Here is a 25,000-nt window from a genome sequence, read left to right on the forward strand (position 1 = left end):
TAATGAATATGATCTCAAATGTAAAACAATTCCTGTCAGGAATTAGCAAATCACAGATCAAACCCAAGTGATGCCGGGCGGTGGTGGCGCACGCCTTTAATCCCAGCACTCGGGAGGCAGAGGCAGGCGAATCTGAGTTCGAGGCCAAGCCTTGTCTAGAAGAGCTAGTTCCAGGACAGGAACCAAAAGCTATGGAGAAACACTGTCTCGGGAAAGGGGGGAACCCAAGTGATATGGGATTCCCCTCTGTATGCTGTGGATACCATTAGTTAATAAAGAAACTGGCTTGGTCTGGTAGGGTAGAATAAAGCTAGGTGGGGAAAACTAAACTGAAAACTGGGGGAAAGAAGGCAGAGTCAGGGAGAAGCCATGGAGCTGCAGACAGATGCACTGAAACTTTGCTGGTGGCCATGACCTTGTGGTGATATACAGATTAATGGAGATGGGTTAAATTAAGATGTAAGAGTCAGCCAATAAGAAGCTAGAGCTAATGGGCCAAGCAGTGATTTAATTAATATAGTTTCTGTGTGATTATTTCTGGTGTCTGGGCTGCTGGAAAATGAACAAATGGCATTTACAACACCCAAGGCCAGCTTTGTAACGTGAAAGTTATTGAAAAGCAAATTATACTGACTACTTTTTTTTTTTTAGTCAAGAAGCTAGAATCATCTGAGAGGAGGGAACCTCATTAGAGAAAATGCCTCCATAATATCAGGCTGTAGGCAAACAAGGATGTATCGCATTTTCTTATGACGTGGGAAGGCCCCAGCTCATTGTGGGTAGGGCCACCATGGGCGGCTGATCCCTGATTCTCCACGAAAGCAGTCTGAGCAAGCAATAAGTAACAAGGCAGTTAGCAGCTCTTCCCCATAGCCTCTGCATCAGGTCCCACCTCCAGGTTAGAGTTCTTGTCCAGACTACCTTCGACGATGAAGGAACTGTGATACAGAAGTATAAACCAATAAACCCTTTCCTTCTCACGTCTCGTGGTGATATTTTGTTTGTGGTCTAACAAATGTTTACCTGAAGATCCGATTGCAGAGCAAGACACTAGTTAGCCATAAATGCCCGGTGATAGCTCACACCTTTAATCCCAGTATTTGGGAGTCACACGCCTCTAATCCCAGTACTGGGAAGGTAGAGACAGGAAGGAATATTGGCTAGGCAGAGAAAGGAATATAAGGTGGGAGGAGACAGGAGCTCAAGACATAGTCTGAGATCTTGTAGAGACAGGATAACCCATTCAGTTGAGGATTTCATAGAGGTAAGAAGTCTAGTGGCTGGCTGTTCTGCTTCTCTGATCTCTCAGCTTCCACTACCTAATATCTGACTCCAGGTTTTTAATTAGTAAGACCAATTAGAATTCACACTACACCATTACTTTCACTTAATCACATCAATAGTGCCCTGACTAGGACACAAGTCACGCCCATTTGCTCACCCAAATTTGTCTGTGGCTTAGTGCCAACCTGCAAGAGCAGTTCGACTCTTATAGGGACTATCTGCTTCCAAAGACTGGAATGTTTACACCCAGGCCTCCACAGAAACAGGCAGCTGCCCCTTAGTGTCCAAGGCCTTTTATTATAGAATTGTTGAATAACTCAGTGCTAATAATCACTAAGGTCTCATAAACAGAGGATGGATTAAATAAATGATGAGAAACTCTTACAATAGAATTTGAAGGTAGTTATGAAAACAGACATAAGCCCCTTAAAAATGATATGGAAGGATCTCTAAAGTAAATGCAAAAATCAAGAATAAGGCACTATGTTGGTGAAGGATGATTCCATGAAAAAGAAAGGAGGAGGGAAGAATGTTTTTAATAGTTTAAAACATGCATATAAAAACATAAAAATTTAAAAATATGTGTGTTTATTCTTTGCTAATTTTAGACCTGGATGCAGTGTATTTTGATCATGTTCACTCACCCCCATTAATGCCCTCTATGTCCCAGAACTCACTTCCTCATCTCTCTCCCAGCCTCATGTCTTCATTATCATCATACTTATCTTTATTAACAACCACGAGTGCCCAACTAGTGCTATGCATCTGTGCACAATATAGAACCATCCACTGAGGTGTGGGCAGATAGCAGTGACCACATCCCCTAAGAGAAAAACGGTTCTCCCTCCTTTAGTAGCCTCTTGCCAGGGGTTTTGAGAACCCTTCTCTGATCAATACTGGGATTGGTTTACTCGTGTGCAGGTGTCTTGCAAGTAACCACAGTTGCTGTGAGAACTGACATATGCAATAGCCATGTCCTGTCCAGGGGTCAGCACTTCACAGTTTCCTTCCCATCCTCCATTCTTCATTGTTTAAAATTTTATTTCTTTATATTTTAAGAATTTCATATATGAGTACTATACATCATTCTCCTTCCTCTCCTTTTTCCAAGTCCTCCCATTTCCCTCTCCTTTCTCAAATTCATAGCCTCTTATTCTTTAATTATAGTTATTATAAGAACACACTTGTATACTTATAAACACAGCCTGCTGAGATCATTCAGTATGGCTCATATGTGTTTGGGTGTACTACTTTGGATTGAACAATCGCTGTAACTTGACCATGGTGGATGGTCGTTTTGGTATGTGCCTTATTCAATTTGTAAGTATTTTATTGAGTATTTTTGCACTTATATGTATCGGGGATATTAACATGTGATTTCTGTTTCCATTGTTGTGTCTTTCCCTGATTTTAGTGTTGGACAAATACTTTACAGGAGCTTGGAAATGTTCCCTTTGTTTCTACTTAAAACACTAATCTTAAAAATGTTGGTGATACATCTTTGAAAGTCTAATAGAATTCTGTGGTGAATCCATGTGAGCCTGGGCTTGTTTTACTTAGAAGTTTGTGTTACTGTTTGAATCTTCTTATTTGTCATGGATCATTTTAAGTTGATCTCTTTTTGGTCTAACTTCAGTGTTTTGGATGAATCTAGTAATTAGTCTATTTCTTTTTGCTTTTGTAACTTAATGGAATATCAGTTTTTAAAAATATCCCCTTATAATTTTCTGAATTTCCTAGCTGTTGGCTATAATGTTGCCCTGTTCATTGCCAGCCTGTTAATTTAGGTCCTCCCTTGCTTTTGGTTAATTGGGCTGAAGATCTATCAATTTTTGTTTATCTTCCCAAAGAACAAGCTCTTAGATTTGTTGATTCTTTATATCATTTTCATTTATTGCTATTTCATTAATTTCTGCTCTAACTTTTATTATTATTTGCTATTCACTGGATTTGAGTTTGCTTTGTTTCCATTTTACAAATTCTTGAGTTGCGTGATTAAAGTCGGTTATTTGATTTTTTAATGTAGGTATTTAGAACTATAAATTTCTCTTGAGACTGCTTTTAAATCTGTCTGTTTGTTATATTGTGTTTTCATTTTTATTTAGTTCCAGAAATTTTTAAATTTTCTTTCTTGATTTCTTTTTGATCCACCAGTCCTTTAGTAAAATGTTGTTTAATCTCCATATGTTTGCATGCTTACTAGAGAGTCATTTACTATTGATTTTAATTGTTATTGCATTGTGGTAAAATAGATAATATACAGAAATTTAAGGTCTTCTTTGCCTGCCAGTATGTGATACATATTTTAGAGAAGCGTCCATGGGTTTCTGAGTAGAATGCATACTTTTTAATGTTTGGGTGGGATATTTTGTGGATATCTGCAACAGTACCCTATATTACCTTATAAAAAATTATCTATAGCTGTAACATGTATTTTAATTGATCTTAATAAAAAGCCCAGAGTCAGATATCAGAAGTAAAAGAGTCAGCTGCTAGAGAGACCTTTGACCTCTACTGAATCCTTAGAGCAAAGTGGGCAAGATCCCATCTCCTCCACAAATCCTGAGAATGAACGCTCTGAACTCATGTCTCCTACTGCCTTATATTTTTCTCTTTGCCCAGACATATCCCTTCCTGTTTCCTCCTCCCTAGTTCTGGGATTAAAGGTGTATGACTCCTAAGTATGGGAGATTAAAGGTGTGAGCTACCATGACCTGGCTCTGTTTCTCCTTTAGCTTGGATCATTTTCAGGTAGCCCAGGGTGGCCTTGAACTCAGATATCCATATCCTTCTGCCTCTGTCTCCCCGAGCGCTGGGATTAAAGGTGCATGCCACCACTGCCTGGCCTCTATGGCTAACTAGTGGCTCGTTCCACACGTTGGTCCTTGGACAAGCTTTATTTGTTATAACACAAGCAAACTATCTCTGCACAAGCCACCGTGAAAGTAGTGCATGGTTTTGAATATTATTTAACTAGGAAGTCAAATCTGTGAGTCAAAAAATCTGAAATGTTGCCGGGCGGTGGTGGCGCACGCCTTTAATCCCAGCACTCGGGAGGCAGAGGCAGGTGGATCTCTGTGAGTTCGAGGCCAGCCTGGTCTACAAGAGCTAGTGCCAGGACAGGCTCCAAAGCTACAGAGAAACCCTGTCTCGAAAAAACTAAAAAAAAAAAAAAAATCTGAAATGTTGAAATTCTGAAGTATGGAAGAGTTAGAAATGGATAGGGTGATGGGGAACAGAGACAGACCCAACAGAGCAGCTAGATGTTCTAGGAGACAAAGCTAACAGAAAACAAGGAGACATCCCTAGATTAGATTGTAATCTATGCAGACTCTGAGTTAGTAATTTAGATCCTTGAATAAGGTGGACAGGACGATGATGAAACAGTATCACCCAATGTCCTCTCCAACAGAATCATGGAATCAGAGCTGCCGAGAGTGGAAAGATCAGTTCTAGATGCCAGACAATGGGAACCTTGTGAATACAAAATGTATGGCAGGGACAGGAAGGAATTCACCTTCAGGATGAGGTGGGCAGCTCTGTTGATTTCTGAAATCCTGAAACTGGAATGGTGAAGGGGAAGTTAGAGAGGAGAGGACAACCAGATGCTACTGACAATGAGGATCTTCAGGTGAGGCATGAGAACCGCATGGTACAAGTGGGGATGTTGGTGTAGGGCAGAGGTTAGAAGTGGCTGCTTGGTATATATGCCCCAAACTTCTAAACAGAAGAGTGGAAAGAGCCACCCCTTCAGAATCATTGCCCACCATGCCTTATTTATGAGTTGTGGGCGTGCTGTTTTTGTTGTTGCTTTGTTTTAAGGCAAGGGCTCTCTATGTAGGCCAGGCTGGCCTTGAGCTCACAGAGATCCTCCTGTTTCTGTTTCTGAAGTTCTGGGATTAAAGGTATGTGGCACACTACTCCCAGTCTATGAGGTTTTAAGTATAATTATATCAGTAACAATGCCCTCCCTAAAGGCCATTTGCACTTTTATAATTCCCTTTAGTGATTAAGGAATAAATACTATTCTGTCAACATAAAGGATCAAAAGCTGAAGATATCAAGGATGGTGTGAATAAAGAGTGTGCATCTCTCTCAGTGTTATCAGAAAAGCAGTGGCAAAACTATGGGGTCATTTCTATCAGTCCAAGATGGTTTTTTAAAAAAAAGTCCTCAGGATACTAACACTTTGCAGTTTGTCCACAGTTGAATAAAAAAGCTAAAATCTTCACTTACACATCTACGGCTGCAGGTTTCTCGTCCTGTCCAATCTTGCAGCTGCTCTTAAAATAGCTTCTCAGAGATTTATATTATTTACAAACTGGCCTTATTAGCTCAGGCTTATTATTAACAAGCTCTTACAATTTAAATTAGCCCTTTTCTATTAGCCTATATTTTACCATGAGAATCATGGCTTGTTATCTCACATCTTGCTTCCCCCTTGGCTGCTGGGATCTCCTTGCCTCCTCCCTTCTCCCTGTATCTCTGCTTGAATTTCCCGCCTAGCTACATTCTGCCTGGTTATTGACCAAATCAGCTTCCCCGCCCCCTCCTGGTTTTTCAAGACAGGGTTTCTCAGAGTTCCACCTGCCTCTCTCTCCTGAGTGCTGGGATTAAAGGCGTGTGTCACCACCGCCCAACCAAATCAACTTCTTCTTTATTAGCCAATGGTAATAAAACACATTCACAGCATATAGAAAGACATTCCACATCACATGACCTCATTCAAATTGTGCCTGTCCAGAGACCGGTGGCTTGTAAAGATCTGCTGTGCATAAGTCATGCTTATCATAAAGTGCCCACTGGGCACTTATGCAAAAGCACCTATGGCCGAGTTCTAGTTTTGAGACAGCAGAGGGCAGCATTCTCTAGCTGTTTGCTGTTGGTTCCTTTGCTTATAAATCATACAGGCAACTAGCTTCTTCTAGTGTAGATTTTTCTGCCACACATAATAAAGGTGTTAAAACAAAGTTAGAGACTTGGAAAAATAATAATGAAGGTTTGAAACAGTGATCCATGATTACACTAGGGAAAACAATCCAGTGTGAACTGAATTCAGTTGTGACTTGCACAGAGATAGCAGACACTTGACAATGAGAAGGAGGGAGGAGTGAGAGAGGTGAGCATTGGTTTAACTGAGTCAGGGAAGCAGAAAAATTGTAAAAGGCAGGAAAGAAAGTTGGCCCACGAGAGAATCACCCCAGTTTGCTACTGACACCTATTAAAGTTAGGCTCCTGTGCTTCTGGGGAGCGGGGAGGCTGTGGTAGGCTTTGGCTGGAACTATCTAAATTCATTTGGCTGCTTTGAGTTTTAACAGAAAGGCGCTTTAGAGGAGGCTAGGTCCTACTAAGGATGCAGTCATGACTTACTAGGAACAAGGTTGGGGTTCTAAGTCTTTCTAGGACAACACTGATATTGGCAGAGAAAGACTGAGAGAGGCCAAGCTAGGGTTTGGGCAAGGAGGGAATTTCATCATGGGGTAAGATGCTGATAATGGCATTACAACATTCTTCTGTCAGTAGGAAAGTGCTGGTGTTTCTTAACGACTTAATGACTTCAACTATGCTTTGGTTATTCCTCACAACCCCAACAAGATTTGTAAGACAGATAAATAGCTCTCTCTCCCCTCCCCCTTTCCTTCTCCCTCTCTCCCTCATTCTCCTCCCCCACCTCTTCCACCCATGACTTTTTTGAATAGTCATCCAAGTCCCCCAAACCTGGCACTTGCTCTACTTTTAACCAACGCAGCATGCTGTCCATTGGGAAGCCATGCACTAATGGCGGTGTGTGTGGTGACCACTTGCCCCATTCCCCAGCATCTCAGTGTGCAGAACTAGCTTTGCCCTGCCCGCCAGAGCACTGCAGGTGCAGCCACAGAGGCTAATTGAAGGTTTGGCTTAAAATTTGACTGAGGTCAAACGTCAGTTCTGGGACATGTGGGATGGTGGGAGCATTCTTGCTATTCTTCCAGCTGTAAATATGAATTTACAGCTGCAGGGATCCCCCAGCTGGAGCAGGGTCAGTGGAAAGAAAGAGGGAGAAAGGGAATAAAAGGAAGAAGGAAGAGAGGGAGGAGTGGTTGAGTACAAAGGTATTTCTCCAGCCTTTGGATCCAAACTACAACACGTTTGTTTTGTTGTGACCAAATTCTAATGAAACATCACAAAGACTATCAAGCTTCCAGAGGCCCACTAAATAATCTGAGAAATAAGAGATTACCAGCAAACTTAAATCTGCCCTATCTTAAGTTATGTAGATCCTTCTGATGAAGCAACTTTCCATTTTGGCTGTGTTCATTGAAACTAGAGTTTCAATGGTGTTTATGTGCCAGGTATGGCCTGACAGATCCATACAGTCCAGAGGAGGGGGAGGGTAGATTGAGGAAAGAAATAGCTAAGAGACAACAGAAAGATTTGGAAGGCTATTCACTGAATACTATGATCTGCCTAAGCTTATTATTTAAAGTTCTTATATACCTCAATCCAAAAATGGAAGGTGGGGGTGGCAAAAAAACTTCCTTGCCATGATAGAAAGAACAAGCAAAGTAATTTTCTCCACACATCTCCAAATATCAAGTAACCACACCCTAGATCCTGTAATCACCCCTTAGGTCAAGCATCCTGTGATGTAACCTTGAAGGAGCAATAATAATAGGTCTGACTTCTCTGAACCTTAGTAAAGGTGGAACGGATTCATTCCATGGGTCTCAATATTTATGTATAACCCAAGACAGCGTATGGACAAAGGGTAAAACAACAAAGCCAAAATAGTGAGTAAAAGCTCAGAGCATCAGCCAAGGTTTAGTTGAAAGCAACAGATCCCATTCAAGCTGATTTTGCACACTAAGGGCCAAGAATGCCCTAGTGAATCTGTCGTGACACAAGCTTACACTTGTCCTGTCCCGGCATTGTGTTGTGTGGGTCAGATAAAGGTTGCTTTACCCCAAAGATGGTTACTGCTTCTTTTACTTACTCCTAAGTAGAAGATGGACTACATTGGTGCTCAGACAACTGCCCAAGGATCTGTTTTTCTTATGGAGTTTTCTAGAAGTTCCCACTAGCACTAGAACCTCCTGGAGGGCACCATGAACTCTCAACCAGCTGTTCCAGCCTGTGCCCCATCCTCAGTGAGGCTGTTGGCACACCTGCACTAGCAAAGCCACACTTGCTCTCCAGTTTTCCAGGATGACTAATAGAAGCACTCTTAATTATAAAGCTAGATTTTATAGAACAAAAATGAGAATTAAATGTTATCATTCATAATGCTGGGTGACTCAGGACTGGTCCCATGAGGGGCAGCAGAGGGTCATTCAAGGCCTCCATGGGTCCCCTGGTGGGTGGCCTGAGGCCTCAGTGGGAGACAGACAGATAGATATGCCTTGCAGAGAGAGTTTGGGTATAGAATTTATTAAGTGGGCTATGGAAGGGAAAGGGAAGGGGGAAGGAGGTAGGGTAGAGTGGGGAGAAGAGATAGAGAGGTAGAAGCTGCCTCTCCAAAAGTGGGGGGGGAGGATCTACTTGCCTTGGGAGACGAGGGAGATTTGGAGTAGGTGGGGTTTACCTCTTAAAGGGACAGGATACCCAGGTGACAGACCAGGCCAGCAAATTACATTCCCATTCTTTTTCTTATAACAAAAAGGCAGGAATTAGGCTTAGCAGGTTCAAGGAATTGGGACAGTGGATTCTCAAGACTGCTTCCTGCTTAGTTGTGTGCATTGAGGTCTTTCTTGAGGGGGACTGAGATAGCTGGGTGCTGGTCACATCCTACTGTAGCTGGTTGCTTTACTCCTATCCATGATTCGTGGTGTGGAACTGTCTGGTGTCTCTTGGACTTGGCAAGGTGTTGGCAGAGTAGAGGACAAAGTTAAGTTTAGGGAGAAAGAAATTAGGACCAGGGAATTGAGAGGGGTGTATCTGACATGTTTAGAGTGGATCCTACAATTTGACCCCCTGGAACTCACAAGAGTTCTTTGAGTTTGTGAAAACATAAGTTTTAGACGCATTATATAAACAGCAGCATATTTATGTCAGAATGACTGTGACAGATGCTTTTATACAATGAAAAGTATCTAAGACTATGAAAGGTAGTGTGAGAGAGAACTTTGATAACTCGTATTTGTCCTCACACCTTTTTAACTTGCATTTGTATACCTTAAAATACCTTTTATTAGAACATATTGAGAATTCATATTGAAATTTGTTTGGTGAGGCTGTTCTTTTAAACTGATGAAACCTCTCAGCTGTCAAACTGCATTAGAGATCTTTAAGAAGGATAAAATTTTTACTTGAGTTTTATTGATTTATAAAATGACAGAGGACTTACTCTATTGGCTACCCAGAGCCACTCCTTAGCATCCTCCATGGTTGTTGAGGGCAAGGGCATCAGGTCTATATTTGTCTTCTGTTGTTGGAGGCAGGGCCTGCCAGACTTTAGAAGATCTTGTGTATTAGGAAATATGTAGGAAGACAAACCTACCTTGGCCTAAGCAGCTAGGCAGTCGATTCCAGTGATTCTGTTCACTGTCTGGAGATATTCAGGAGTTTAGATGAAAGGCAGTTTTTCCCAATGGTTAGCACTTTAGCTTGATGAAGCAAATTGTTGGATGGTTGTTGTTTTGTGCCCATTTGTATTCTGTCTTCTTTGGAGGAAATAGTGTGCTGCTGCTAGGAGCCAACCTGTTTTTGTTATGAAAAGTCTTTTAATAATTAAACATTTAAATGCCATATTCTCCAGATCTTTGAACAGTTGAGGGCTGTTTATTGGTATAGATAAGTTATAACTACAGTATAAAATCCAACTGGAAATCTGGGTCCAAGCTTCACTGTACGGTCAACATAAAGAAAAGACACAGAAGAAAATGTTTGCAATTTGCAATAGAAGCTTAATGGTAGAATTGACAATAGTGGAGAACAGCTTAATATATTTTAAAGCAGGGTTGAATCACATATGCAGTATTTTTTGTAAGAGATTTAAGAGTACATACTAATTTAAAACATGAGACTTATTGTTTTTTTAGTCTGGAATGAGATACAATGAACAGACAATTATAACATTTAACAGTAAGTATACGTACATTTATAGTTGAACTTAAGTTTTATACACATGTACACACAGAGTTAGAGCTAACAGACTGACATTTCTCATTTCTACCAGCGAACAGGCAGATTAAAAAAGTTTGCATCCAACCATGCTCTGCACTGCCCGTGTCCTGCCGGCATCTCACGCCTCTGCTTTCCTTTTGCTGGACAGTCTCCACCACCCACTTGCCTGTAAACATTCTTTTGCTGTCTCCTATTCCATTTCTCGCTTCTATTCTGTCTCTGCCACCACTACAGCTGCTGGTCCTGCAGTAACCAACAAACTGGCTGGATCTGAGGTGGCTGTTTCACTTCCAGCCCTTGCTCCCCTGGGCAGCTGGTGCATGGAGGCTGGTGGCAGCTGGCAGAGCTGAGTGATTTTCATGTCTACTTCATGTATGAAAGAATGTGTAAGTGGTGTGGCCACATGGATGTAATTCTATTTATGTAATGCATACTTTACACAGCCTCTATGTCTCCCTTGTTATTTGCATCTATTTAAAATTCCCACTGTGGCTCTAAAAACATGGTTTCCTCATACAACATGTAACCACTGCCATTTTGAGTATGATCAGGTCAGATGACCTCACCACCATCTTGACTAGAGCATGTCAAGTGACCAAGTCCTGCCATCTTGACTAAGGGCTGGTTAGGTAACCAAGATACCATCTTTACTGAGGTATTCCTTGCCTAGTATTGTAGTTATTTATAGTTTGTCTCTAAATTCCTCTTACTCTGTTACATATGTATTTTATAATATGAGAGTCTCCTGTGTGCTGTGGTTACAATTGATGAATAAAAAAAACTGCTTTGGATCTATAGAAAGGCAAAACTTAGGTAGGCAGGTAAAGCTAGGCTAAATGCTGGGAGGAAGAAGGGTAGAGTCAGAGAGAAGCCATGGATCCTCTGAGACAAACACTGGGAACATTACCCAGTAAATCATTGCCATGTGGCAATACACAAATTAATAGAAATGGGTTAAATTAATATGTAAGAGTTAGCCAGTAAGAAGCTAGAGCTAATGGGTCAAGTGGTGATTTAGTAGTTAATAGTTTCTGTGTGATTATTTCAGATCTAAGCTAGCCAGGCAGCTGGGAACCAACAAGTGGCCCCTCCTCCAGCAAATCCTCAGAGACGGAATAGAAGCAAGAGCGAGCAAAAGAACGTTTACAGGCAGGTGGGAGGGGCTGTCCAGCAAAAGGACAAGCAGAGGCGTGAGATGCCGGCAGGACATGAGCAGTGTAGAGCATGGTTAGATACAAACTTTTTTAATCTGCCTGTTCGCTGGTAGAAATTAGAAATGTCAGCCTGTTTCCCACAGGTGAGACAGAAAAATAAACAACTGGCTCAGTCCGTTATCCACTCGTCCAAAAGTAACAGGGGTCAAGAAAGGGCAGTCACCTGAGAGACACTAGGCCGGAAGGGAACAGTATCCTGAAAAGGATCCAGATCCATAGATTCATAGATCCCGGCGGGGGGGGGGGGGCGCTGGGCCCGATGAGCGAATGAATGCACTGCTCAGTGAATGTAGTGCTAGGACAAGAGCCCGAGAACCTTGTTCATGAGAAGTATCAGAGGTGATCTTACCAACTGCCCCAGCAGACTGAGGGAAAGTTGGGACGTGGGCTGATGGAAGGTCCAGGTTTAGGATTTTGGCCCTCTGCTTCTTAGTGGCACAAACAGGGCTCCGTGAATGGAAGAGACAGATTCCTCTGCTGTGGTCGGAGGCAGCACAGGGGGCGCCAGCGGGACAGAGAGCCCTTTATGCTGCCAACCCAGGAGTCGATGCTGAGCCAGCGAGATTGAGTGGAGCCCCGCAGCAGTGAGACAGTTTAGCACTGGTGTGATTACGCGCTGGGGATGAAAAGCAGGTAGAAAAAGAAAAAGTAGGCCGCATTTCAACTAACAGTCATTGACAGAATGTAAACTCATGATAGGCAGCTTATGTGGCTTGATATCTGAGGGCGGATTATTTACTCTACAAAGAGGGATGACCATTGTCAAGAGGAGGAAAAAATAGGATTTTTCAAGTAATGGCGAATATTACTTTCTTTTTCTAAAGATTCAATTGTTTATTTATTCATTATGAATACAGTGTTTTTGTCTGCATGTATGCCTGCAGGTCAGAAGAGGGAACCAGATCTCATTATAGATGGTTGTGAGCCACCATGGTGTTGCTGGGAATTAAACTCATGACCTCTGAAGCACAGCCAGTGCTCTTAACTGCTGAGCCATCTTGCCTTCCTGAGCATAACTTTCTGTACCTGAGGTGTTAGTACACTGATATATATGTTCTTACTGTTACCCAGACTTTCTCTTCATATGTGTACATATATTTGTGTAAATATGTCACATATAATTTTATATGTATTTATGTTTAGTACAAAGAAAAAAATCATTTTTTTAGCTAAAGGTTTACTCTCCTAGAATAATTCTTACTGTTTTTCACTGCTTCAAACTGTTCCTTATTGAATCCCTTTCATAAAATAATGAGAACTTAATAAACACAGTCCCTGTTCTCACAACATTACCACTAAGTTCACAAGGACTAAAAGTGTAAACACAAATTGTCAAAGTCCTGGGAAGTGCACCATATCGCTAGGACAGCAAAACAAGGCTGACCATTTGGTATTGAATGAAGGATTCTTACCTGGGCAAGACTATTTTCCCCATACAGTGGATCTTTATCTGATTAAAAATATTTAAGTAGACCCAAATGTGGGGCATTGGATAGACTGGAGGAAAGTCCCTGCCTCATTTTTTATAAAGTCAGAGAAGATACTGAAATCAAAGAATTGAGGAGCTGACTCACAGACCATAAAACCCCAAAATAAAAATATCTTCTGTCCAGTTCACAGATGGGGAACAACATTCTCAAAATAGGGCTTTTGTGATCCTTGTTGCTACTGTGGGGATCAGCAGAAATGACCTATGTCCAGTTCTAGTTGGACATGGTTAAGATGATGTAACTATATTTTAATGTAAAAAAATGTTAAAGAAATAAAAACAAAAAAAATGAGAGAAAGGGTTCAACTGTACATCTTCAGAAGGAAGCAGATTTTATGTGGGGGCATCATCATAGGAATTTGGACGAGGGAAGAGGGCCTAGTCCTCAAAGAAAACAGGCTCTGTATTCAAATATCGTAGTCCAAGCTTGAGTTCTATCAGCTCTCTGAACATTGTTGGTAACCTCACACACTGTGCCTCATTCTATCATCTTGAATGCTGTAAACAGCCCCCACCTCCATGCTTTCTATAAGATTAAAAATCTCATGTCAATGGTTTATAAAAGTGTCCACTAGTTGTTCAAATGCTCAACATATGCATTATTAGTATATCATTTTAGCCAGCCTACAAATTCTGCACTTTCTCTGATGAACTCTGACCACTGAAGGCTGTTGTCCTTTGCAATACTTTCAAGTTCCTTTTTTTATGGTGAAGAAAAGTGAAGTAAAGAGTTAAGTGGTTTACTCAAGAGGATACCCTGGGGTGGGGTCTGTTCAAAGAAAGCCTGAGGATGACTCAGGCCTGCCAAGGACTTTCAAGGACTCAAGGAAACACTTTTAGGTGCTAGGGTTTATGCTTGCCCTTGACGATTTTGCTTTATCTTCACAGTGAAAACCTAAACATTCATATCGTTAAGTGCCTTAAAAGATTTTACTAAAGACCTAAAGTTAATTACTTTTGTAATTCAGAGTTTGTTTGTTTTTTAAATCTTCAATGCCAATCTTGTTACTGGAAACTGAAGTGCCTCTCATGGAATAACTGTTCCAAGATGGCTAATGTTGAAAAAAAAAGTAAAGATTCTGAGGACAGTGGACAGACAAGCAGAAAATTCTAAGAAATTAATGAAAGGTACGTATAATGGTCAGAGAACGTTTTATTAAAGAGGAATCCTGTGACTTCAGCCTACACTCATGCTGACAGGGCTGGTCTACGTGGAAGAAAAGCAGGCTTAGGGTGGAAACCTCTAGCTTACCTAGGACCACGACCTTGCCTGGCTACCACTAGCACCCTTGTCTAGGCCTTAGTTCACCGACATTCCTCTGAGGGGAACTGACTTCCAGAGCATCCCACAGAGGGAAGAAAGTATGTTCTGATGACCAGGATTCCCACCCCCACCCCATCACCATCCCTGTCCTCAAGGATATGTTAGTATTTGTTTTGATTCATTGTCTTCTACTCTTTGGAGAGTCTAGAGTTTCACAGGGTACCACTTTGGGGGGGGCAGGAGAAAATTGAAAGCAATTAAAGCTCTCTGCCTTCCTAGATCTATTTGTCAGACTCACTGTACCGTTGAGATAGTGGGACTCAGGGCATGAACTCACAGTCCTGTTCTTTTTGGAGAAGCTGGCAAGCAAACCCCATGCCCCTACCAAGCTTAAAGTGGCTCTGCATGAGCCAAGTCTCCATGACTCCAGATGATCCCAACTCCATCCAGCCTGACAGCTCTGCACGACCTCAAAAGAAGGCCAGTTACTAAAAAAGTATGAGGTTATATTGTTCTCAACATTTCCCAAAGAAACTGTGATGATCAAACAGTGACTGCTTTGGAGTCTGTTGTTAATGCTAGTCGAAAGTAATCTCATCAAACGAACACAAAAATTTGCCAAAATTGTGTGTATCTATAAGACTTGAGAAAGCGGCATCCAGTCTGAGACAAGGGATATTTGCTTAAGCGATGCCGACCTTTCCAGTCCATCCTTTCATTCCTGGAAAAATGAAATGGTTCAGTTTCTTTTCATGTGCACTGGGTAATAACTTTTTCAATGTTCATTTATTTTCATGACAAAGAATAAAAGGGGGAAGAAGAGGGAGGTGTTGTTCAACTGAAGCTGAAGCAAGCCTCAAGTCCTATTATCTGATCTGATCGCAGTTAGGAAAGACCTACGTGAAGAAAAGGGGATGGACTGGAAGGAAGTGTGCTTTAGACATGACACCCAGTTTCAAGCAGCGTCTCACTGTGATGGTGGTCTTATTGATGCAGTTCATTTGAACTCAGTGATACGTGAATGAAAACCAGGGCTCTCGTCATCCGTTGTTTCCTTTTGGTGCAACAAAGCAAGATTCAGAGTAGTGGTTTTTTTTTTTCCCAACAATGCTAGTGTTTTTAGGTTAAAGTATTATACGCCTTTGTGGTTTTAGGTTATAAATGAATTTTGGGGAATGGAAACCATGAGGAAATCTACCTGCAGCAACAAGAGCACTCATAATCTCAGAAAATAGAAAACTTTACTTTGGCCCGAGGCTCAAGTCATTAGACCCACTTTTCCCTCACCCTTAGAGCCTCACCGCCACCTAGGTTCAGTAAGGTTCAGAAATCTTAGAATCCACCTGTTCAAAGTCCACTGACAGTTTTTCAAAGTTTTCCTCCATGCCATCTTCTAGAGTAGTTTGTCCAAAAAATACAATAACCAAATTAAATAAAAAATACTTAAATTGTCCTAAATTTATGCTAATTAAAATTTCTTTCCTATTAATTTTATATATATTTATATATAAAAAGAAATATTATAAACAATTGTCTTATATATAAGACACAATCTAATGTGTAAGGTCCACAATCTTCAGTGCTCAATTAACCACCATGAAGGTGATGATACATCGTATCTCTAGGGAAGCTCTAGTCATGTTTCCAAGCCTACAAGAACCTTCAGCACTTCCAGCTCCTACCATCACACATTTCTGGATAGTCGCCTGTGTTTGGGGCTTCATTGTAAATGGAGTCACGCTGGCTGCACTCTTTTGCATGCGCCTTCTTTAATTTCACAATATGATAGTCACCTGCCTTGCCTTGCGTGTCAGTGGCTTGCTTATTTTGTGGCTGTCTGTCACTCATTTTTAAAAAGTTACAATGCTTTATTTGCCCATTTTTCCTGCTGGTGGACTTATAGGCAATCGCTATAGATCTGGGTCATTGTGGCTACAACCGTTATGAAGGGAAATGACACTTACCACTATAGAGCATACATCTAAGAGCAGAATTTTTGTCTTTTGCTTTGCTCTGTGTTTGTCTTCCTTTTTAGCTGTGGGACATGATCTCGCCTTTGCAAGTCCCCAAAGGAACCGTAACAGTGTGCTCTGTTAAGTCTGAAAAGAGTTGAGAGTAAGTGGCAGACTTCTTGACTCTCAGATGTCCCTTGCCAGACAAACACCTCCCAAGACTCATTCTCTATGGTCTTTTGAACTGAATTTGTCCTTCATAATTTTCGGTGGCTGGGTATTTTTGTACAGGTTATATTTCTATAGTTTTTTTCCAGAAATTAAAATAATTTAAAAATGTAAATATTCTTTATAAAAGTTAAGAAAGATTTGGTTAGATTTATTTTGAAAGTTATGGAAGTATGGAAAGATGAAACTAAGCCTTGTTCCCACTGATTCCCCTCCCTAGATGGTGAGCACTTTAGCTCTATGATAGCAAAAGCAAACCAACAAACAACATTGGGGTTTTCATTTGCTATATATGTAAATACTCTCATTTGGCAATATATCAAATACTAATGAGGGAGAGGAAGGAAAGGGTCTCTCATATATTGCTCGGGGCTGCGTATAGAAGGGATACCGTGCTGGCAACCATTTGAAATTCAGTAGGACTACAAACATCCGCATCCAGGAACTCAAAGGTTGTTTGCCAGCCTGTCCTGAGAAATTTTCCTTAGTATTGTGAAAGATGTGGATGCTGCAGCTGGTATGGAGAAGCATCTGTAATCTTTTAACTCATGCAGTCTGTGCGTGGAAATGTCATGGTAGAGAATGGGAAAATAGATCGATGCTATAACCAATGAAAGCAGTTGGCCCTCTGTGTCTGCACAACCTGCGTGTGAATTGTCACAAACTTCTACCTCCTCAGCTGGAGCGTCTGGAGCAGACCAGAGAACATGGCCACACACCTCATCTAGCGATGTGGTCAATCAATAATAACCATTTATTTTGGTACACAGATGGCCTATAGTAATGGAAACAATGCCAAATACTGCGGGAGAGTAGGATTTGACCAGTCTCACTTCTCAGTTTCTAAAGCATCATTCCTTCAGGTCCCTTGCCCATGAAGGTATTATCTTCAGATCAAAATGGCCACTCCAGACCTAGTGAAACAGGATCTCTATGGTCCTAGAAATTCACACTTGGAAACGTCATCAGTGCTTCTGATGGTTTAGAGATAAGTCCCGCACTAAATATTATCTGAGATCTCTTCCACTGAAATCTATCCTGTTGATGCCAAGAATTATCTAATTTAAAGTTGCCAAATGCTACCAAACTGGGCCCTTAGCCTAACAATGGTTTTGTTTTGATCCTGTTCCTCCATGCCTTCTCCATCCACCTTCACTTACTCATTTCCACACTTGAATGGTTTTCATGAATTTTCCCCCACACATGCAAACTTTACTAATTAGAAAACTTGTTCTATTAACAATCTGCTTACTTTGTTGGTTAATCTCATAAACCTATACATAATAAATAATTTTCTCTTTAAATATGCTATCTATATCAGTCAATATAATGCTTTATTTTAAGATGTAGATTTTTGTACTATCTGTAGCAAATAACATGACGCCTTTGAGTCCTTTATAGGATATCCAGGAAAATTTCATGAGTATAATAAGCTTTCAGATAGAATTTACATACACAGTTATTTGCCCATGCCTACCGTCATTAATGCAACTAAGTTCAAGCAATAAAAACTCTATCGTTAAAGCAAATAAATATTTGACACAACATAAATTGCTACCATCAATCTGTAGAGGGAAAACATACTTGAATTAATTGTCCTGTCTAAATTATATTGCCAGGCAATAAACTATCTTCCAAGCTCTTTGCTACTCAAGCCATAGAGTGGTAAAAGACAAAACAGAAAAAGAAAATGAGCAAAAGAAATCTATACACGATTATTGTGGTTAAAAGAAAAAAGTTTGGGAAGAAAAGCAAGAGGTATTGTGCTATATCAAAGGTTATGAAGTATGAAAACACAAAGTGCAAAACATAATATCTGAGCCATAAAAACAATAATTACACAATGATTCAATTTTGAGCATAGACAGTGTTTTTTCATAATCCTAGAGATTAATTTTATTACTTAAAAATATTTCTGTTTAGTTAAGCGCCAGGTGACAGCTCTCTGACTTATTTGTCCTTAATAGATTTAAAGTAATAGGAGTTCATTTTCCTTAGTTTCACTTTTAGAGCTGACAACATGAATTTATACAAATGGGCTACGTGTGCATGTGTGTGCGTACATGTTTGTGCATGTGGTGTGTGCTGTGACATCAAAGGGCAGCTAGAACCTTACTGCATCCAAGTGCTCCAGGAGGCAGTGGAGCACATATTGCTCACAGTTTCACTGCCCCATCTGGGGCTTTGGGGGGACCCCTCGTCTTTGTTTCAGATCTTCATTTCCTGCCCACCCTGAGCTTCATGCCTGCTTTTCCTGATCCCCGTTGATCCCCAGAACTGTATATTTTTTAGCCTTACTTCCACACTCGGAATGATCTGTGGGTCCAGTGGCAGCTTCTGCTGGTTTCCATGTGCTACCAAGAGTGTATTTACTGCCACATCCCTGTAGTTGAGCGCAGTGACAATGTCCAGCATACACAGATGACGGTGTAGCTCTTCCAACATCAGACTAGCATCTCACCAATGAAGTCTTAGTGGGGTTTGTTTTTGTTTGCTTTCCAGTGCTGGCAACTGAATATAGAAATCTTGTACACACTGGGCAAGTGTTCTATTACTAATCTACAGCCCCAGCCTCCCTCTTCCAGTTTACACAAGGTTAATCCTTCATGTTGGCATGAAGGAAGTCCAAAACACTCTAAAAGGCGATATTGCTGTGATTGTTTCTGTATTGTTTATTTAACTTGCTGATTATCTGTTTGATGCAGCAGTTCTTATTTTTGTGTTCTGCTACACTGGCTCTTAGGGATGATACCACAGAAAGATTATATTTGGAAACGTGGCGTTCCACACATTTTGTCAGGTGACATAGACACCGGGGAAGTGGCACTTGGGGAGTAGACTGTTTTTGTGCTTCTGTTTGTCTAAAAACTAGGATTAATTGTGGTGTTTCTCCTCTATGGATTTCCTGGGTAATAATTTTATTAAAGCCATAGGCTACCTATTGCTAGGAACAGACCGAATACTGTTAAGTACAACAAAGCAATTTTCCTTTCCTGCTACTTTTGGCTTGTTTGCTTGCTATCAAACTGCTGCCAGTCTCTAATGTCCTGATGCCCTGGGAGTCTCCTAACCAAAAAGAAACTTTACAAATTTACCTGATGGAAGATCTGCATGGCAGATCCCAGAGCAGAATGTCTCAGGATGTTCTTTAGGAAACTCCTATTTAACAAATGTAATGGTGATGGTTGTGGTGGTGATGATGATGATGGTGATGATGATGATGATGATGATGATGATAATAGCAAAATCAGGGCACTAGTGCAGCAGGTGTATGGATTTTACTTGGGGGTGTCATTGCAGCTTCATGTTTAAATGAGGATTGTTCTACCAATTATAAAGCGAACAAACAAGAACACTCAAACTGTACATTAGTGTGAGTTTTTAAAGTCTCTTTTAAAAAGTACAAAATTGATTTCAAACTGAGCATTGTAAATATTGTTCAGAAAAGAAGTATCACCTAGGCTTGATGTATTGACTTAATATACACTTTAAAAAGTTCTGCCTATAAGGAGGGAGGGCCATTTATAATTCTGCGGTGTCTGATAACAACTTCCTCAAGAACCAGGAAACTTTGCAAGTATTAAATAACCTGAAAGGAGGAGACGAAGAAGGAACTGACTGACCAGAATCAAAAGAGGAACAGTGCTCAGCCCAAGCAAGTCTGATGGAGGGTGACTGAGAGCCCAGTACTCCCAGGCTTTGAAGTGAGTGGGAACACGATTTAAAGTGTTTGGGTAACAAAGAGAGGTAAGAAATAGAGTCACCGTTAATCAACTAATGCTGTTTTGTCTGCGACATCAAAACCAGCTTTTTAAAGCATAATCCTACCTTAGTTGTAGTGGGGAAGCAATTTGCAAGTTGAGGGTAAGGTTGGTGTGTCTAGGACCCTGCGAGTCTAACCAGCTTTTCCGTGTGCTCTCCTTGCTTCCCAACGGAAATACAGAAATACAGCATCTGCTTCACAAGGTCGGCTCTGTGAAGGATTTGTGATTTGAAGACAAGTGCAGAATTACTAGTCAATTTGTGGAAACTGTTGCTTTCCAAAGTGAAAAGAGCTTCGAGGTTGGACGGAGTGAACCTCATTTAGGTGTTTAGCTAGACTGTTTTATTATTTGAAATATATTTCTCATTACCGGTCTTTTTTTTTTTTTTGTATCTCAGAGTTTTCTGCTATAAAGTTAGCTTGATGATAGGGAAATGATGCTTATCTTTGGCCATTCTATTTCTCAGTGAATACTCTGAGCATGATTTTTTTTTTAAGGATGTGCTGGGTTATCTGCTCTACATAGAACTAAAATAAATGATAAAAACGAATTGTTTCAAAATCTAAGAGGGACCCTTAGACTGCCTAAAGGGATATCGGCTAGCCATGCAGGAAGGTCGCTTCCATTCTTTTCAGTACCTTCCTAAAAACTAATTTATTTCACTCTATATTTGAAATCTATTTTGGAAATGAATCTCAAACATTGTGGTTAGTATGAACGCAATCATTTGTGCTACAAGATATTACGATCCGTTCTCATCTGCCCATAAAGGAAATGATGCTCTATTTGTAAAAGTTATGAGGCAAATGTTTGGGCTTAGCCTTTGTATCATGTCTGCTCTTGTAAGAGTGGGAGGACTCAGACTATAGCTTTATCTTTTAACTTCTAAGTTAATATACACAATAATGAGTTTGTTATGATACTTTCATACCTGTATCATTGTATCTTGTTCATATTTGATCACTTCTACTGGCTACCACTGTTTTCTATGCTGCCTTTCTCTAGCTGTAAAGTTGTCTCATTATATACGCAGGCTAGCCTCATCCTCCCTGTACTAGGATCACACAGGCACGAGCCACCATGAGCAGCTCAGACTGTAAATATTACGTGATAACTAGATAATGCTATTCTCATCTCTAATGTACCCCTCCCAAGAGCCCTAAGGAAATTGAGCGGTATCTGGATTTAGGAGTGTTTGTCCCTAAATTGTTATCAGCTTATAAACAAGCTGTACATATATTCCTTCTGTCGCTATTAAAAGGAAAAATTGAAAATTTGGGCAATTGATGTTATCAGACCTTAAGCAAATTTATTAAAAGTGGTCATTAGAAATGTGCACTCACTGAGGGATGGGGCACTACTTTGTGGGTTTTCTTTCCCTTTTCACAGTTGTTGTTGTGGCTTTGAATGGACCACTCCATCTATTAGCAGACATTTAGTATATTAGCTCTTCTTTACTTAGTACTAGTCCTGGTGAGTAAGAGATGAATAGCGTTTACTAGTTGTTTAGGGAGTTATCATCTAGAGTCCTCTACTTTATCATCTATCGGATGAGCATAACAATAGTACCCACACGTGAGAGCTGTAGGAATGAGATAATCCACATGAAAGTGATTGGACACTGATTTAAAATATGTTCCTAATTAAATATGATTGATGATGACGTTCAGTAGACAATGATAAAAATGCGACAAACACTATTGAAAATATTGGCTGTCAAACATTCCTGTGTCTGAAAGCTAGTAAGACTGCTTTGTTGGTAAAAATCTCATGAGAAAAATCCTGCCTAGTTGGAATACTTTGTGTTTCTCTTCTTGATACTTTAAAGTTTCAACTGAGCACTTCAAACATGGCCTTGATTAAGTGAAAATTATTCGCTATAAGATGTCAGAGAATTTGTCATTAGTAATTTTACAAAGATACTTTGCTTCACTTAAAATTTAAGAATAATCTACACACCCCTTAAAGTTCATACCTTTGTGTCTTCAAGTGGCAGTGTAAGCAATTAGTTGATGAATTTTGTAGTCACTTAGAAACTGCTGTCTTTTATTCAAATAAATCCTGATGGAATTTGTTTTCTGTGCTAGGTGTTCTGGTTCTCTCTAGGAATCTAAAGATGGAAGGAGCTGATCCCTGCTCACCTTCAGAGCAGGTAGGAAGACACAATCCCTTTGCATTTAGGGCAGCAGGCTCTGCTAGAAAATGGGCTAATTAAGGTGGGACCCTAGATGGAAGAGTGACCCGGAAGATGACGCAGCCTCTGTGCACTCTAAAGAAGGAGAAGAAGGCTTCACAGAGCTTCAGGAAGCCACGGACTGACCACACATGGATAGTTTTGTCACGTGGCCCCTAAGGCTGAAACAACCTTATATTTCCCTCAAAACTCATCAACTGTAGCATCAAAAACAACACAGGCAGGACCTGGGAGCTGGGCAGGATCCTTCCCTCTCTTCTCAAAACAGCTCATGTTATATTCAATATTAAAAACCAGGACTGACAATACAGTGATGTCTCATACATTCAGTAGATACAGTAAGTTTATTATTTTCACCAAGTACTAAGTGTACCGTTAATATATTTTAAATTTTTCTAGCAGGTTTGTAGATGGTGGATTTCCCAACCTTCCCTTTCTTGAGGTTTCTACTGTACTATTGTCTTCTGCTTCATTTTGTGATCCACTGAAAGAAAAGGAAGGTAAGAGGAATAAAAATATCTCCCCCTTCCCGACCCCCATACAGCTCTGCAGAGACTGTTGAATATCACCTCTGGTTGCATCAGGACTTTGTCACATAATGTCTTTTCAGGTCTGGAAAAGAAATGGCTAAAAGAGCCTCCAAACTCGGTTTTGAACCACAACAGGCTACCAAAAATTGCATCTGCTTGAGCATGCAAATTCATTAGCCACATCGAGCCGCTGACCACTGTGTTGAAATGTTGGAAAGCTTTGTGAGCTCTTCGATGGGCGTGGCGGTTGGCGTTTCCCTCCTTATACTTCTCACAGTCTGTGGAATTGGGTGTGTTTGGCACTGGAAGCGCAGGGAATCCACAGCACTTACCTTACCGAAGTTTATGCAAAGGAGAAATAACAGACATAAGGACTTCGCAAAAACCCTTGACTTGAACCCCCACATGGTTTGTCCAAGCTCTAAAACTTCAGGGGAAAGCAAAGGCCACAAGTCTACCGTCAAGAGAAATAGGACGCATGGCGAGTACGAAAATGTGCAAGTGGGTCCCGCCAGCACGGAGGCACCAACCGAGAAGGCGCTATATGAAAACACTCAGCCATCTAATCCCGAGGAACATGTCTACGGGAATCAAACAGACGCCCTCTATTGTAATTTCCAGAAGCCTAGTCCTCTTCCTCCTCCCCAAGATGATGACACATACATCCTTCCAGATTCCTACTAGCTTTTCAAGGAACTGAGACTCGTTGCTGCAGGAAAATAAACGATCAGCAGGCCTCCGGGTGGACTGATGTCATCATGATCAAATGATCCTGATGAAATCAGTGCTCTTTTCTGTCTCCACCCTCATAAATCCTCACTAAGAGAACCACTGTTGACAAACTCTAGAAACCACCTCTGCCTTGGATTAAATCTGTGCTATATTATATTAATTCTTCTTTTTAAACATTTGTTGGTACAGCTTTTTTTATTCCTTCCTTTGCCCACTTTGAGGCTCAGTATTATTGCCACAGTCTCTTAGCAGTTCATCCTTCTTCTCTTGTTTTACCTTGATGAGGGGCTAACCTTTCACACACAAGGTAAGTGCTCAACCATCACAGAGCCACACCTCTGGCAAGGACTTCCAAATTAACTCCATCCAATCAATAGCCTATTGATAGTGCAGCAGATTGATCTTCAGGAAACATTATAGATCATATCATATCATTAAACATCATATCATTTCTTTGCCAAAAATAACTATATGTCCTGTTTGCAAAAGGCATAAAGCCCACACATCCAAGTCCAGAATTTATTACTTTTTCAGCTACAACGTTCTTTCTCAGTTATTTCCCTAACCCCTCGCTTCATTGCTTGTATCAAGTCATCTCAAAGCTACCAAGCCCCACTCTGTACCCCACGGCATTGCTTGTCCACCTTCTCAAGCCTCCGATTACACCTTCTTCTCCCAGCATCCTCTGCATGGCGTTAAAGCCTTCATTTCCCTTAGATCTTACTCCCTGTTTAGTTCTTGGAGAATTTGAAGATATCAATGTTTGCTGTGAATTTTATTACTAAATAATATGATAACACCTTTAGTTTCAGCTAACTAGGAAGGAACTGGTTTATAGTCATACTTTAAGCCCCAAAGAAATCATATGGGGAACTAAAAGTTTGGGTAATTGGCAAAATTGTATCCTGCATTTTGTCAAGTAGTTTTGAGAAAAAAATAAATTTAGTAATTCCAAACCTATCTAATGAATATTTATTGACTGTTTTCTAACTACTTACTGAGTTATATATACTTGTTATTATACTGGACAGTTGGGGGATGAGAAGAGGAATTGTTACAAGCAAGTCAAGAAAGAAAGGAAGGAAGAGAGAAAAGAGAGACAAGGGAGGGAGACAAATTTTGAGTATGTACTTTCTACAAAGAAAAGACAATAGACAAATATTATGTTTGTGATGAAATTATGGACATCCAATCTCCATGCACAGGATTTTTTGGGGTGCTCTGTACTACTTGGCCAGGTATCCAGC

The 25,000-nt window shown here is 40.6% G+C and overlaps 1 protein-coding gene across 1 annotated transcript; it reads left to right on the top strand.

Moving 5' to 3' along the window:
• Positions 1 to 22,894: 22,894 nt before the first annotated feature.
• Gapt (GRB2 binding adaptor protein, transmembrane) lies at positions 22,895 to 24,651 on the top strand. The gene is made up of 2 exons (XM_075977837.1): positions 22,895 to 22,991; positions 23,102 to 24,651. Exon 2 carries the CDS (start codon positions 23,229 to 23,231, stop codon positions 23,703 to 23,705), a length of 477 nt encoding a protein of 158 aa, XP_075833952.1. The 5' UTR covers positions 22,895 to 22,991; positions 23,102 to 23,228; the 3' UTR covers positions 23,706 to 24,651.
• The last annotated feature ends 349 nt before the right edge of the window (positions 24,652 to 25,000 follow it).

The sequence above is a fragment of the Microtus pennsylvanicus genome, chromosome 6 (assembly GCF_037038515.1).
Source record: "Microtus pennsylvanicus isolate mMicPen1 chromosome 6, mMicPen1.hap1, whole genome shotgun sequence".
In the NCBI taxonomy this organism is placed as follows: Eukaryota; Metazoa; Chordata; class Mammalia; order Rodentia; family Cricetidae; genus Microtus; species Microtus pennsylvanicus.

Excerpts from the sequence above, each read along its gene's own strand:
- Gapt (XM_075977837.1), top strand. The coding sequence starts at position 23,229 with ATGTTGGAAAGCTTTGTGAGCTCTTCGATGGGCGTGGCGGTTGGCGTT.